Below are 13,135 nucleotides of genomic sequence, written 5' to 3'. Positions count from 1 at the left end.
TTTCTTAAGAGAGAGGTTCCTGTGGAGAGGCGTCTTTGCTTCCAGAGTCTAATATACATACCCTATGATACTCCGCTATTATGCATGCAATATAGGTTAAATGTATGGGCTTGTGAGACTCTTGCAAGAGCTGGAGTAATATACATGGTTGGGTAGGGGCTGGGTTCATCTGTTCTTGCAAGAGTCTTACAGATGTCAGTATCACTAAAAAAGAAATTAACACCATGAAACAATTACATAATGTTGAAATATGGTGGCTCTGACAACAGCCTTTAATGTAATTTGAGATTAGTGATGACATAAATGGTCTCATTAAACATGTCATACGTGATGTCATATGTGAGATCATATGCAGTACATTTCAGAGGTGCAAGTTATTGTTAGTGCTGCTAACTATGACTGCTGAATTCCCGTTTTTTTTAAATTCAAAACGTTAATATTGTCACTGAATATTTGTCCTAAAATAGGGTTAATTTAACCTTTGTTTATTATTGGATACATCCATTACTGTAGCGCACAGCAAAAGGTTTCAAATATTGTACAAATAATGAATAACACAGTATGAATAATGGAGTCTTACCGATTACTAAGGTAATATTTACAGACGTAACAGAGAGAAGATCCTGTCAGAGAGTAATCATTCCACGTAATGTGTCCTAGAGCGGAGACAAAATTGTATTGTTTCTATTATATTTTCCTCATCATCCTTAAATAAAGTACTGTCTTTTAACATGTTCCATATTTATTTCCGATATACATGAAGAGCTTTCAACAGATAGAGATATACAATAAGGCTTTAATGGATGAGCTCAGTGAAATATGTCATTGTTTATTGGGTATGAGTGGGTTTGGGTATGTATCGGTCTTCTAGACTGTAAGGTTAGTAAGTGAAACCATTTTTTTCTCTTTGTACTATTCTGAAGCTTTCAGGAGATGATATCACAAAGTTTGGTGCATTATAATATTATTCTAAATACAGCCTATTTTTTTTCTTTAATACTATTTGTTCACATTTTCAGCATCTAAAGGTCAACAGAAGATGCAATAATAGCAATATGATAAGAAACATTGACATATTATAATGTTTGGAAATTAAATATCAATGAAAATAAAACATTTACATGTTCGGCACTTACGAAACAACTACATTTGTTTTTCACATGTTTGAGGCTAACCATGCCCACCCACTGGTTTTATTTTTAGGAATTCCCTAATATATTTATAAGCTGTCATTTCTAATTGGGAGCAGGAAAATATATTTACTAAAACACCCTCTTCATTGGTAAAGACAGATTTTTCATTACAATTACGAAAATGCCGGATTTAGAAAGTTCTTAAACTCTCAAGGGTTTGGCCCATAATTAGTAGGGCTAAGCTGAATATACTCTGTAAATCAACTGGAAAAATGCCAATACTGATAATCTTTCAATCAATCATTCATCTTAAAGATCACACTACTGAAACACTACTATCCTTTAAATTTATTCAGATCATATTTTTCAATATTCAAGCTGTTTTGTGAAACATTATTTTCATCAGACTCACTTACAAAATATGCAACACTGAACAAGTTACAATAAAATTACAATAAGAACAAACAACCAATCATTTCTTTGTTTGTCTCTTTGGTGCTGTACAATTAAAGATTTAGATTATAGAATACAGGACTAATACTTGCAAACCTTGTTAAGTGCCATCCTCGAAAAATATTAGACCCCCGGGGCCTAATTAGGGCACCCTACACGCACCTGCTAGGTCTTTTAAAAAAAAAAATATTAACATTTTGTGTGCTCTGGGGGGTCCTTCTGGGACCCCCTAAGCAGGTCTAAAGGGTAAAAGTAATTCTACCCTGCCCCCTTTCTACGTTTTGCACACATATTCCTCTGACTTCTTCAGCCTCACTTCTACCGAGGCACAAAATGGCTGCCAACAGTTCCTGGTTTCGAATGTTGACAACCACTTGACAGCCAATTAGGATTCAGTGTGTCATTGGAAGAGTGCGTTTACGGTACACTCACGGTCCGCTGATAGTCCGTGGATCGTCCATGCCAATAGATATATAAATGCTTTTAACTGTCATTTTCTCAGGAACTACTGAACAGATTGGCAACATTCAATCAAAAGGCACATGTCTGAACCGAGATCTACGAATTTGGCATAATTCCGTTCAGCAGTTCGGGCTGTAGCTGAGGCTAAAAGTCCTATGGGAAATTGCATGGGAAACATGTTTTGGGACCCCTTTTTTTCTCATCCCCCGCTTCACGAATCACTGTGAAACTTTCAGGCTAGGAGCGGACCGGAGCTGACCATACGTTTTGAAAATTTCTCGAAGATTCGTCACCCAACGCCAAAGTTATTCCAAATAGAATGTTGCGGATTTCCTATGGAAAATAGGTCCTAACTATAACTACCTACTGGCTACCGCCAGTAGATTATATATATATATGACCAAGGCCGCTGGGACGGCCGAAACGCGTCATGACTTTCTGGTTAATGGCTGAATAAATAAGATGCTGAGAAAAGCTGGTCCTTGCCTCGTCTTTCTTTGAAGGAGCGCTGCTGCGAGGTATTTGCAGATATATATATATATATATATATATATATATATATATATATGTATATATATATATATATATATATATATATATATATGATCAAGGGTTCTGGTTACCCGAAATATATATATTTACATTCACGCTACCAAGGTTTCCCTGCAATGGAAGGCACTCCGACACTGCTCACAGGCACACCCTTAATTGATACATGGGGAGAAAGGGCATCAAATGCTTCAACAGTTCAGCAACAACCTGAGGCCTGACTCATTTCGAAGTATTAACACATTTTTTCTTCAGAGGCACGGATGCACTGGAATTTCGCGTTCCGTGGACCTGCTGCTGATTGATGTCAAAGATGGTCTGCCCAGAATGAGCCACTCCGTTGCTCAAAGAAAAGGATCATGGGTGTGTATATACCAGGAGACATGAGCATGAGCATGGGAGCGCTGTGCACGCCCCCCTCCTCCCCAGCACAGCGGAGGATTAACCCCCGCAGCAAAGGGGTTAAAAAAATGTTTTATCAAGCTAAGGAATTTACCACTAACCCCTTTCTGGCAGAATTAATTATATTGCTATGATTATATTCCCAAACTTCTCTTTCTACCTCAGCATTTACCAATGTGTGTTTTAGATTCTTCAAAACGGAGGCCAACATTTATCATTTTAAATGGCAGAATAACATAACCATGATTTTCTGGGAAGTACTTCTATAATGACAGAAAACCTCAAATTAGACACCTTAACCAGGCAATGTTCATGAGCTGTGGCCTTACATATTATTCAATTAAAATAATAAAATCATCTTTAGAATTGCTCTGAATACAGCAAAGGCTTGTCTACATTTAATAGCTAAAATATTTTGTTAACAAAAATGTTCCGGATTTAGCACAGTTTGGTGGACTTTCAGAAGTATTTAAACCATCTAAAATACACCTTGTATTGCACTGTGAAATAAAAGGGATTTCTCTTTACTATAAGGCTTGTAGGATCAAAGAAGCTACATATAAGAGTTGTAGATGAGTTCAGGAGGATAAATCAGTTTGAACATTTAATTACTTTCAATAAGGTATTTATTATGAGATAAATACAACTTCGCCTTTACTTGAAAAGTCAAACTTGCCAGACCATTTTTAGAAAAAGCAATATGCAGCTCTGAATATCACTTTCATACCATATTGCAATTCTGCCAAAAACTACAGACCAGGACTGATATTTGTTTCAAAGGAGCTATGAAAGCATTGGGTTTCTGAGATTACTGCTACAGATCATGAACTCTGGACCACTGCTACCTCAGATGGCGTGCAGTTGTATTCATGTTGAATATTATTATTTCAGTCATGAATAGCAGAATATTTAGCCTTCACTGTAGGCGAAGAGATACATTTTGGTCTGAGTTTGATGATGTTCAGGATAGGCATGAAATATATTACTTACCAACATTTACTTATGTGTGACCATGCCTGTGGGCTCAGCATTGATAGCAACATAATGGAATGTATTTGGTGGGGTTCTTACCTCTTTTTACTACCTGGTATCATAATGAAATACTAGCGGAGCATCCAGAGGGGGTGGTAAGCTGAGGTCTCATGATCAGCAAAGGAACCTTTTTTGTTTGCCGTCTTTGCTTTTAATCAGATACACCACTAGTTCTACTTTTCTTTTCTCAAAGAAATGATAAAAAAGGACATAGCACCAAGCAGCTCGGTGCTTCAAAAGTTACAACCACAATTGGTGTTCTCGCGAGAATTAACCAAAGCGCTTGAGCAGGCTTGGTCCTAAGCAGCAGAAACCATTTCAGAGCAAGGCAGATACGTTAAAGTGAAACACAAGAATAAACTATATTTCTATAGTATATTTTTAAGCACCTGTTATAACTACTACTGCTCAAAGTTGAAAGGATTACAGAGAAAACAATTATCAGCATTTAACCCATATGCAAACAAAAGAAAATAAGGATTCCTTGGTGAATGATTTTCTTATTATAAAACAGTCAAACTGTCCAACATTAGGTATCAAATAAACACATACACAGATAATGTTCAGCATATATCCATATAGATATTTCAGCAGCTACAAAGTATTTGGAGTTTAGAAGGGAAATTCATAACTTGAGGTCATTTGGTCCCTCATAGCCCCACTTTAAGCAAATGTAGTGCTCTTTCTGTAGCTCTGAAGGCAAAAATGAATGAACGGCTCCTTAGTTTCAGGAAAATCCACTCACCATTGTTGAAGCGCCAAGTACCAACGTAGTGTTCAAGGTTTCCATCGTTGTTAGGCTCGCCAGCATAAAATAGGTTAACATTCATTTTAGATCCATCCGTAAACATGAAATTCCCTTCCTTTAGATAAAAATAGCAAATGAATGTGATGCATAAACCACGTGTCATAGATTAACATAGTATCAGTTAAAATGCATGAGCTTGCAATGAAAGAAAATGCCACTGGAACCAGCTATACCTGCCTGGACCCTGATAAGTGGTAAACCGGTCATAGGTTGCATGTGTTGCGTTTCAGGGAGGACTCTGTCTGATAGTAGGGGCTGGGCTTTTTCCATTAGAGGTGTGTCAAGACTGATTTTATTATGAGTGGGTGAAACTGAGGTGACATAGTGGGAGAAAAACGCTGGAGTGGGGTGTGGCCTGGGAGATTACCAGTGGCTGAGATTAATTCAAGCATTCAATCCATCACCTTATTTTTGATGAGTTTATGAAGGGGGCATACATGATGTGACAAATGGTGGCATGGTGTGAGTTGGCAGGTGCATGTGAATCAGAAAATCCACAATCATTCCTGTGTAGTATTTGGCCCTATTTTTAATTTGGCATGCACATTTTGTGTCGAAATATACTGAGCAAAGAAAAAGCACATCAAGGAATTGGCCTAACGGCTAGGGTGCTCGACCTCGGACCTGCGGAACTGGGTTCGAGTCTCAGTAATGACGCTAAAAACATCCTGTGATTCTGGGCAAATCACTTAGGGGCATATTACCAAGGGCCTTATCGCAGCTTTAGCAGGATTTTTTTCCCGCTAAATCGGCGATAATTTTATCGCCCTATTACCTAGCTGTCGCTAACACCAGTTAGCGACAGCTAGCAGGAGATAGCGATCATCTTGGGGCCCACTTTGCATGTCAGCGATAATTATTGTTAATGACATGCAAAGTGGGCGTGCCAAGATGTTAGCGACTGGAAACAGTCGCTAAAATCGCTATCTCCTATTACCTAGTTTTGGAAATATTCGCGCTAGGCGCGAAAATAGGCAAAGCACGTCGATAAAATTATAGCCGCTAAGCTTAGCGATAATTATCGCTTTTTCTTGGTAATATGCTCCTCAATTTCCCCGTGCCTAACGCGTCATGTAATGTAACTGGTGCTATGTAAAGCGCCACTTAATTTCCCTGTGCCTAACAAAAATGAATGCGTCATGTAATGTAACTGGTGCTATGTAAAGCGCTCTGATACCCGATTCGGGTCAAGTTCGCGCTATATAAAACTCTGCAAAAAAAAGTCCAACTTTATTCACAATGTTTCATCTCTTAAATTAGTACAAACATTAGAGCTAAAACAGTACAAACACTGTTTCAAACAAATGCCAGGACACGTCCAAAGTTAAAAGCTCTCCAGCATGTCTGCCACATAAATACCTACAATTTCAAAGTGCTAAATCATGTATCCATTAGCAGCTAAATCAGTAAACATGTACAAATCATCACGAATATTAACAGGGCAACGGGGTCACATAAAAGCATAATATACCATAGGAAGAATGATGGAGCACATTAATATTTCCTAATTTAGTTAACTCATACCTGATTACGTAGACTAATTGAACCTACACATTTGCTTCATCAAGCCAATTACGTTCTTTCCTACATAGCGAGGCTGCCCAAAGAAAAGAGACCATTATGTAAAACACTGGGTTTATAGAGCCATTGTAAAAAGTGTAACACATCCTTACCATGCAGTTCACCCCACTGCGTGAGAAAGGAACTAAAATACGGTGTATCTGCTGCTTATGAAAATGGAAAAAACTGAATATGTTTGGTAGATTGATGGGAGACTCCATCACATGGATAATGTGAAAGATTATTATAAGAATGGGAATTAGCTGGAAAACACATCATGAAAGGATTGAGGTTAGACGCATAATTTGTAATTCTGAGAAATTATTACATGCGCCGGAATAGCATCTCAACCTGTAATGAGGGCTCACGGGCAGATTGTGTCAGAAAGTAGAGATGGAACATATGTCAGAAATGCATACTGTTTGACTCTGATCGGCAGTCACTCACCTGGAATGCGTCATGTGCACCGATCCAGTATGCTTCTCCGTTGTACGGGTTGTTTGGTTTACCCATCAAAGTAAACACAAAATCATTTTCCTCAGTGGAATGGATAGAGGCAAGGTGAGAATTGATGGCAAGGCATGCTGACTTAAAATGAAAATAAACAAAGTTTTAATTATGTATTAACTTGATTCTTGTCAGTTTAAATGAGCATGAGCCAGGCCCCAGATAACATACCAATGATTTACAAAGATACTGATCTATCTATCTATCTATCTATCTATCTATCTATCTATCTATCTATCTATCTATCTATCTATCTATCTATCTATCTATCTATCTATCTGTCTATCTGTCTGTCTGTCTGTCTGTCTGTCTGTCTGTCTGTCTGTCTGTCTAGCTATCTATCTGTCTGTCTGTCTGTCTGTCATTCTATTTTGAGATTTATTTTTATTGAAAGATAGATAGATAGATAGATAGATAGATAGATAGATAGATAGATAGATAGATAGATAGATAGATAGATAGATAGATAGATAGATAGATATATAGAGTTACTGAACTGAACCTAAAACCAATTGTACTATGCCAGTTAAAGTTGAGTGCACTGACCATAGCTTGAGCCCATGATAAGTTAGATAGCATATTTTTTGACGTCATTGATGATATGATGACACCAATACCTTTTTCATTTCATCCTAAAATAATTGCTTAAAAGAAAAACATTATTTGCAAATTGTTTCAAAGTTTTGCTATTGATGTAACTAATGATAGAAAATGTACTGCGCTATTCATACATATAATCGGATTATTAATATGTCATGTGTTGGGACAGAAAAATCCAGCAGCAGAAATATCTGCACCCTTGGTATCAGTTCTTAGTCATGGGTCAACATAGATTCTGTGCTATGACCGAAGAGTGTCTTAAAGATTGTATTGTTACACCAAGAGGGATCATTAAAATGTTACCCTTCAAATGGTGTAGGGCTACTTCCCTTACTAAGAGTTAAGTAGCACATTTATCTTGTGACCACTGCAGCAAACAGCATAGGGAAAAGGAGTCAGCAAACTTCAGCCATTGTCCAACTTCACTGTGAGTGAAGGCATCCTGCTCTTTCACAAAGAAGCCTGTCCACACACAATGTAGCTCCGTTATGTTCATGGGGCTACTGTGAGAAATTGAGTTGTTGGTTGACTAGGGTGTGAGTCCAGGTCAAGCACCAGCCATAATCCCTTGCAGGGTGAACCACAAAAAGTCAACTAATTATCCTGTGCTTAGTCCAAGAAGCAATCAGGATTAATTCATAGGCAACCTCAATACAGCACACAAACAGTGATAATGTGAAAACACAACACAAGAAAAAGTCAACACCAAACGAGAAAAGGCAAGTACATTTTAATAAATTATTTGACACTAAACAACAAAATTGAAATCAGTAGAGCAAGAGATTTGAATTTGTTTTTAGTGACAACAAACGCCTAAAAGATCAAAGAACTAACCCTGGACATCTAGTTGCGCAAGATCACGTTAAAGCCCCATATCATGGCCAACCGCGATGGAGTGTGGTTGGGATACAAGAAGTGGATTGGGCTCAATCAGCTTAACTACGAGCTTAGAAGCAGTTTTGAGAAGAATGTTCAGAGAAGGTAAAGTGCTGGAGGGCAAGGCTGTAGGAGGCGCCAGATGAGGGAGTGTCATTGTTGGGGGCCTTGGATTCAACCTGTTGTGAAAACTTATATGTTTAAACTTAGTCTCTTTTTGAAAGTCAAACATCTTCAGCTGGATGAGACAGAGGGCTACAGATGAAGGCAGCTCCATGAGGCCAGATACCCCTTTGGCAAGGGACTTCTCAACAGGGTTGCTGCTGCAGAGAAGCACATAGCTGGAAACGCTGCAATGACAATCTGACCGTCAGTACACCTATGACACATAGGAGAGCAGGTTGGACCCAGTCTTCTGGTACTCAGTGAAGTTTTTGGCAAAAATGTTTTAAGTTCTCAGTTTTGAAATCTGGCTATCTGGGTACCTTTAGGCATGTACAACTAAGGGTCCAGAACTGGGGGTTTAGGAATCACTCTGGGTCAGCCTAGGTGCATGTTAAAGATTATGGGAGCATTTTCTGTCCCTGTTGCTTTAAACAGGAGGCCACCAAACTAGTACTTGGAGGCACTCTTGTAGTTCTGGGTTCAGGTGAAGATGCAGCGCTCAACGGGACAGCTGGCATTGGAGGGTTCAAGGCAGGCTCTAAGTTACAATAAAGCAGCCTTGCAGAGTGCACAGCAGGTTGCAGCAGCAGGCAGTCCTCTGAGAGTTTGCCGTGGGTCCAGGAGTGAACGGAAGACTGGGTTTGAAGGTCAAATCTTTATTTCATGTTGACTTTCCTCTGGAAGGTGGGAGAAGTTTCTGTCTCCGCTGCCCTGGCTCAAAGCTTGATGCAGTCATAATGTGTAGGTGACAGGTCCTTTTTGTGAATGCAGAGCACTCCCAATTCAGTTACAAGAGGGACTGTTCTCAGCTGTGCCCCCGTCCTGCCAGCAGATGGCCCATTCTAGCACACCTAATCACTCCATTGTATGACTGTCTGGGAGGAATTCACAAAGTCTGTCAGTGTCACCCAGTCATGTGACCCAAGGCAGGCTGTATGCACAAAAGAGCTAAGATCAAATCACAAATTACCCTGGACTCTAACAATGGTAGGAAACCAGAGGCTATGGGGTCTCTGGGGTGAACTGGCTGCCAGTCACAAATATTTTAAACACAACTACGCCACCCAAAAAATGATTTGAATGAATGGAAAGTTTTTTTATAGCGCACAGCTACCCGGGAGCATCCCAGCGCTGTTGTGGTTACTAGAGTAAAACTGGACCTCTACGGAAAGAGCCAGGTCTTTAGCTGTTTACGGAATGAGAGATGACTGGATTCCTTACGAAGATGCAGCGGAAGGCTTTTCCAAAGTTTCGTGGCATTGTATGAAGAACCCCGTCTGCCACTTCTAGCCTTCTTAATCCTGGGTACCATTGCTAGATAAAGCTCGTCTGAACAGAGTCTTCTGTTGGCCATGTAAGGGCAAATCAAGGTTTTAATGATAGGAGCTCCATTCCCTCCCAGAGACTTATGGGCAATGCATAGGGCTTTAAAGTTAATTCTCTCTTACACTGGTAAACAATGAAGAAGCATAGCGCCGGCTTTGCTGTACACCGATTATGGGTTCCTGTGAGCAGCCTTGCAGCGGCGTTTTGTACGATCGGGATTTTCATGGTCACTGTGCTTGGGGCGCCCAGATAAAAAGCTTTGCCATAGTCAATCCTGGAGAGGATGAGCGCATGGACCCGCGTTTTTTCAGCTTGGTCCGGTAGGAGGGGCAACACTTTGCAAATCATTCTTAACATGCTGTATCATGAAGCAGCGGTCTTCCTGGCTGGAGCTTTGAATGCAAGGTTTTGATCTAACACTACGCCTAGGCTTTTAATCTCAGCTTTCAGGGTTGGTTTCGGGCCCATACAGGCTGGCGACATGGTACTTGATTTGGCGATTAGCTGGTTGCCAAGAAGCATGAGCTCGGTTTTATCAACATTAGGCTTAAGATCAATCAATCAATGACACTTATAGAGCGCGCTACATACCCGTAGGGTCTCAAGGTGCTGGGGGGGGGGGGGGCGCTACTGCTCGAACAGCCAGGTCTTCAGCTTATTCCTGAAGGAGAGGTGGTCTTGGGTCAGGCGCAGGTCGGTCGGGAGGGAGTTCCAGGTCTTGGCGGCCAGGTAGGAGAAGGACCTTCCTCCTGTAGTCGCTCTTCGGATGCGGGGGACGGCGGCGAGGGCGTGGTTGGCTGATCGGAGGTGGCGTTTGGGAGCGTAGAAGTTGATCCGGCTGTTGAGGTAGCTCGGGCCTTGGTCGTGTAGGGCTTTGTGTGCGTGGGTGAGGAGGCGGAAGGTGATTCTTTTGTTGACGGGGAGCCAGTGAAGGTCTCTCAGATGTCCGGAGATGTGGCTGGTTCGTGGGATGTCGAGGATGAGTCTGGCTGAGGCGTTCTGGATCCGCTGGAGTCTCTTCTGGAGCTTGGCGGTGGTACCGGCTTAGAGGGCGTTGCCGTAGTCCAGTCGGCTGGTGACGAGGGCTTGGGTGACGGTCTTCCTGGTCTCGGTGGGGATCCACCAGAAGATCTTCCGTAGCATGCGTAGGATGTTGAAGCACGCCGAGGAGACGTTGTTGACTTGCCTGGTCATGGAGAGGGAGGAGTCCAGGATGAAGCCCAGGTTGCGTGCATGGTCTGTCGGTTTGGGTGCGGTGCCCAGGGCGGGAGGCCACCAGGAGTCGTCCCAGGCGGAGGGTGAAGAGCCGAGGATGAGGACCTCCGTCTTGTCCGAGTTCAGTTTCAGGCGGCTGGTCATCATCCACTCGGCTACCTCTTTCATCCCTTCGTGCAGGTTGGCTCTGGCGGAGGCGGGGTCGTTGGTCAGGGAGAGGATCAGCTGGGTGTCGTCGGCGTAGGAGATTATGCTGAGTTTGTGTTTGCGTGTGATGGCCGCGAGGGGGCTCATGTAGACGTTGAAGAGGGTGGGGCTCAGAGATGATCCTTGAGGGACGCCGCAGATGACTTCGGAGGCCTCTGACTTGTACGGTGGTAGGCGGACTCTCTGTGTTCTTCCGTCGAGGAAGGAGATGATCCATTCCAGCGCCTTGTCCTGGATTCCGATGTTGCTGAGGCGCTGTACTAGGGTGCGGTGGCAGACAGTGTCGAATGCCGCGGAGAGGTCTAGGAGGATGAGGGCCGCTGTTTCTCCATTGTCCATCAGGGCTCGGATGTCATCGGTGGCGGCGATGAGGGCGGTCTCGGTGCTGTGATTGGCTCGGAAGCCGGACTGTGAGGGGTCGAGGGATCCATTAGTCTCGAGGAAGGCGGCCATCTGCTTGTTGACAGTCTTCTCGATGACTTTGGCTGGAAACGGGAGGAGCGAGATGGGGCGGTAGTTCTTGAGTTCGGTGGGGTCCGCTGTTGGTTTCTTGAGTAGAGCGCTGAGTTCGGCGTGCTTCCAGCTCTCAGGGAAGGTGGCGGTGTCGAAGGATGTGTTGATGATGTCTCGCAGGTGGGGTGCGATGACAGCGTCGGCCTTGTTGAAGACGTGGTGAGGGCAGGGGTCGGTCGGTGATCCGGAGTGGATGGAGTTCACCGTGCTGATGGTGTCTTCGGTGCTGATCGGGGTCCAGGCGTGGAGGGTGGTGGTGGGGGGTGGTTGTTCGGTCATGGTGTGTGTTGGTTGGTTGTTGAAGCTGTTGTGTATGTCTGTGATCTTGTTGTGGAAGTATGAAGCGAGGGAGTTGCAGAGGTCTTGCGATGGGGTGATGTCGTTGTTTCCTGCGCTGGGGTTGGAAAGCTCTTTCACGATGTTGAAGAGTTCCTTGCAGTTGTGTGCGTTGTTGTCCAACCTGTCCTTGAATGCTGTTTTCTTGGCGGCGCGGATCAACTGGTGGTGCTTCCGGGTGGCCAGCTTGAAGGAGGTCCTGTTGTCCGGTGTAGGTTCCCTTCTCCAGACTTTCTCGAGGGCTCAGCAGTTCTTCTTGGAGCTCTTGAGTTCGTCGGTGAACCACGAGGCTTTCTTGCTGCCGGTAAGCTGGGCGGGGTCCTCAGCGGGGCGAGCTCGTCCGCGCAGATGCTGATCCACTTCGTGAGGTTGTCGGCGGCCTGGCTGGGGTTCGCTGAGCTGGCAGGAGGGTGCTGGCTCAGGGAGGTGGCGAGCTGGTCTGCTGTGATCTTGTTCCAGCTTCTGCGGGCGGCCTGTTGCTGGTGGTGGTGGGTCGTCGTTCTCTTGAAGGTGAAGTGGACGCAGCTGTGGTCCGTCCATTGAAGCTCTGTGGCGTGGCTGAAGACGATGTCTGTGCTGGAAGAGAAGACTGCGTCGAGTGTGTGTCCGGCGAGGTGGGTGGGGGGGGACAGACTCATCCACTTGGTAACTTCCTCAAGGCAAGAGTGAAAATCAGAGGGCGTATGGTCGACTTGGATCAATGCCACGACTATCTGTGTGTCATCGGCATATGTTAGTATATGAATTCCAAAGGAGGAAATGATATCCGCCAATGGGGACATATAAACATTCGAAAGGTTCGGCCTCATGGATGAGCCTTGGGGTACTCCACACTGAAGAGGGATAGGTTTTGCAAAGGTGTCACCTTCAAAAACCTGGAAGCACCTATCTTCCAGGGAGGATTAGAGCCATAATAGGGCCTTGCTGGACACTCCTATGCTACTGAGACGGTGAGTCAGGATACAGTGATTCACAGTACCGAAGGCTGTGC

General features: G+C 43.4%; 1 protein-coding gene across 1 annotated transcript in view; it reads right to left on the bottom strand.

The window, feature by feature from the left end:
- The window catches only part of LOC147734868 (struthiocalcin-2-like), a 71,812-nt gene that overhangs the window by 20,330 nt on the left and 38,347 nt on the right, over window positions 1-13,135 (bottom strand). The window contains exons 4-6 of the mRNA XM_086953083.1: window positions 6,847-6,987; window positions 4,777-4,894; window positions 581-656 (exon numbers count right to left, since the gene is read on the bottom strand). Of these exons, the coding sequence (XP_086809209.1) occupies window positions 581-656; window positions 4,777-4,894; window positions 6,847-6,987 (335 nt within the window). The remainder of the gene's footprint in view (window positions 1-580; window positions 657-4,776; window positions 4,895-6,846; window positions 6,988-13,135) is intronic.

The sequence above is a fragment of the Lissotriton vulgaris genome, chromosome 1_2 (genome assembly GCF_964263255.1).
Source record: "Lissotriton vulgaris chromosome 1_2, aLisVul1.2, whole genome shotgun sequence".
NCBI lineage: Eukaryota > Metazoa > Chordata > Amphibia > Caudata > Salamandridae > Lissotriton > Lissotriton vulgaris.
This window is presented reverse-complemented; position numbering and strand designations above follow the sequence as displayed.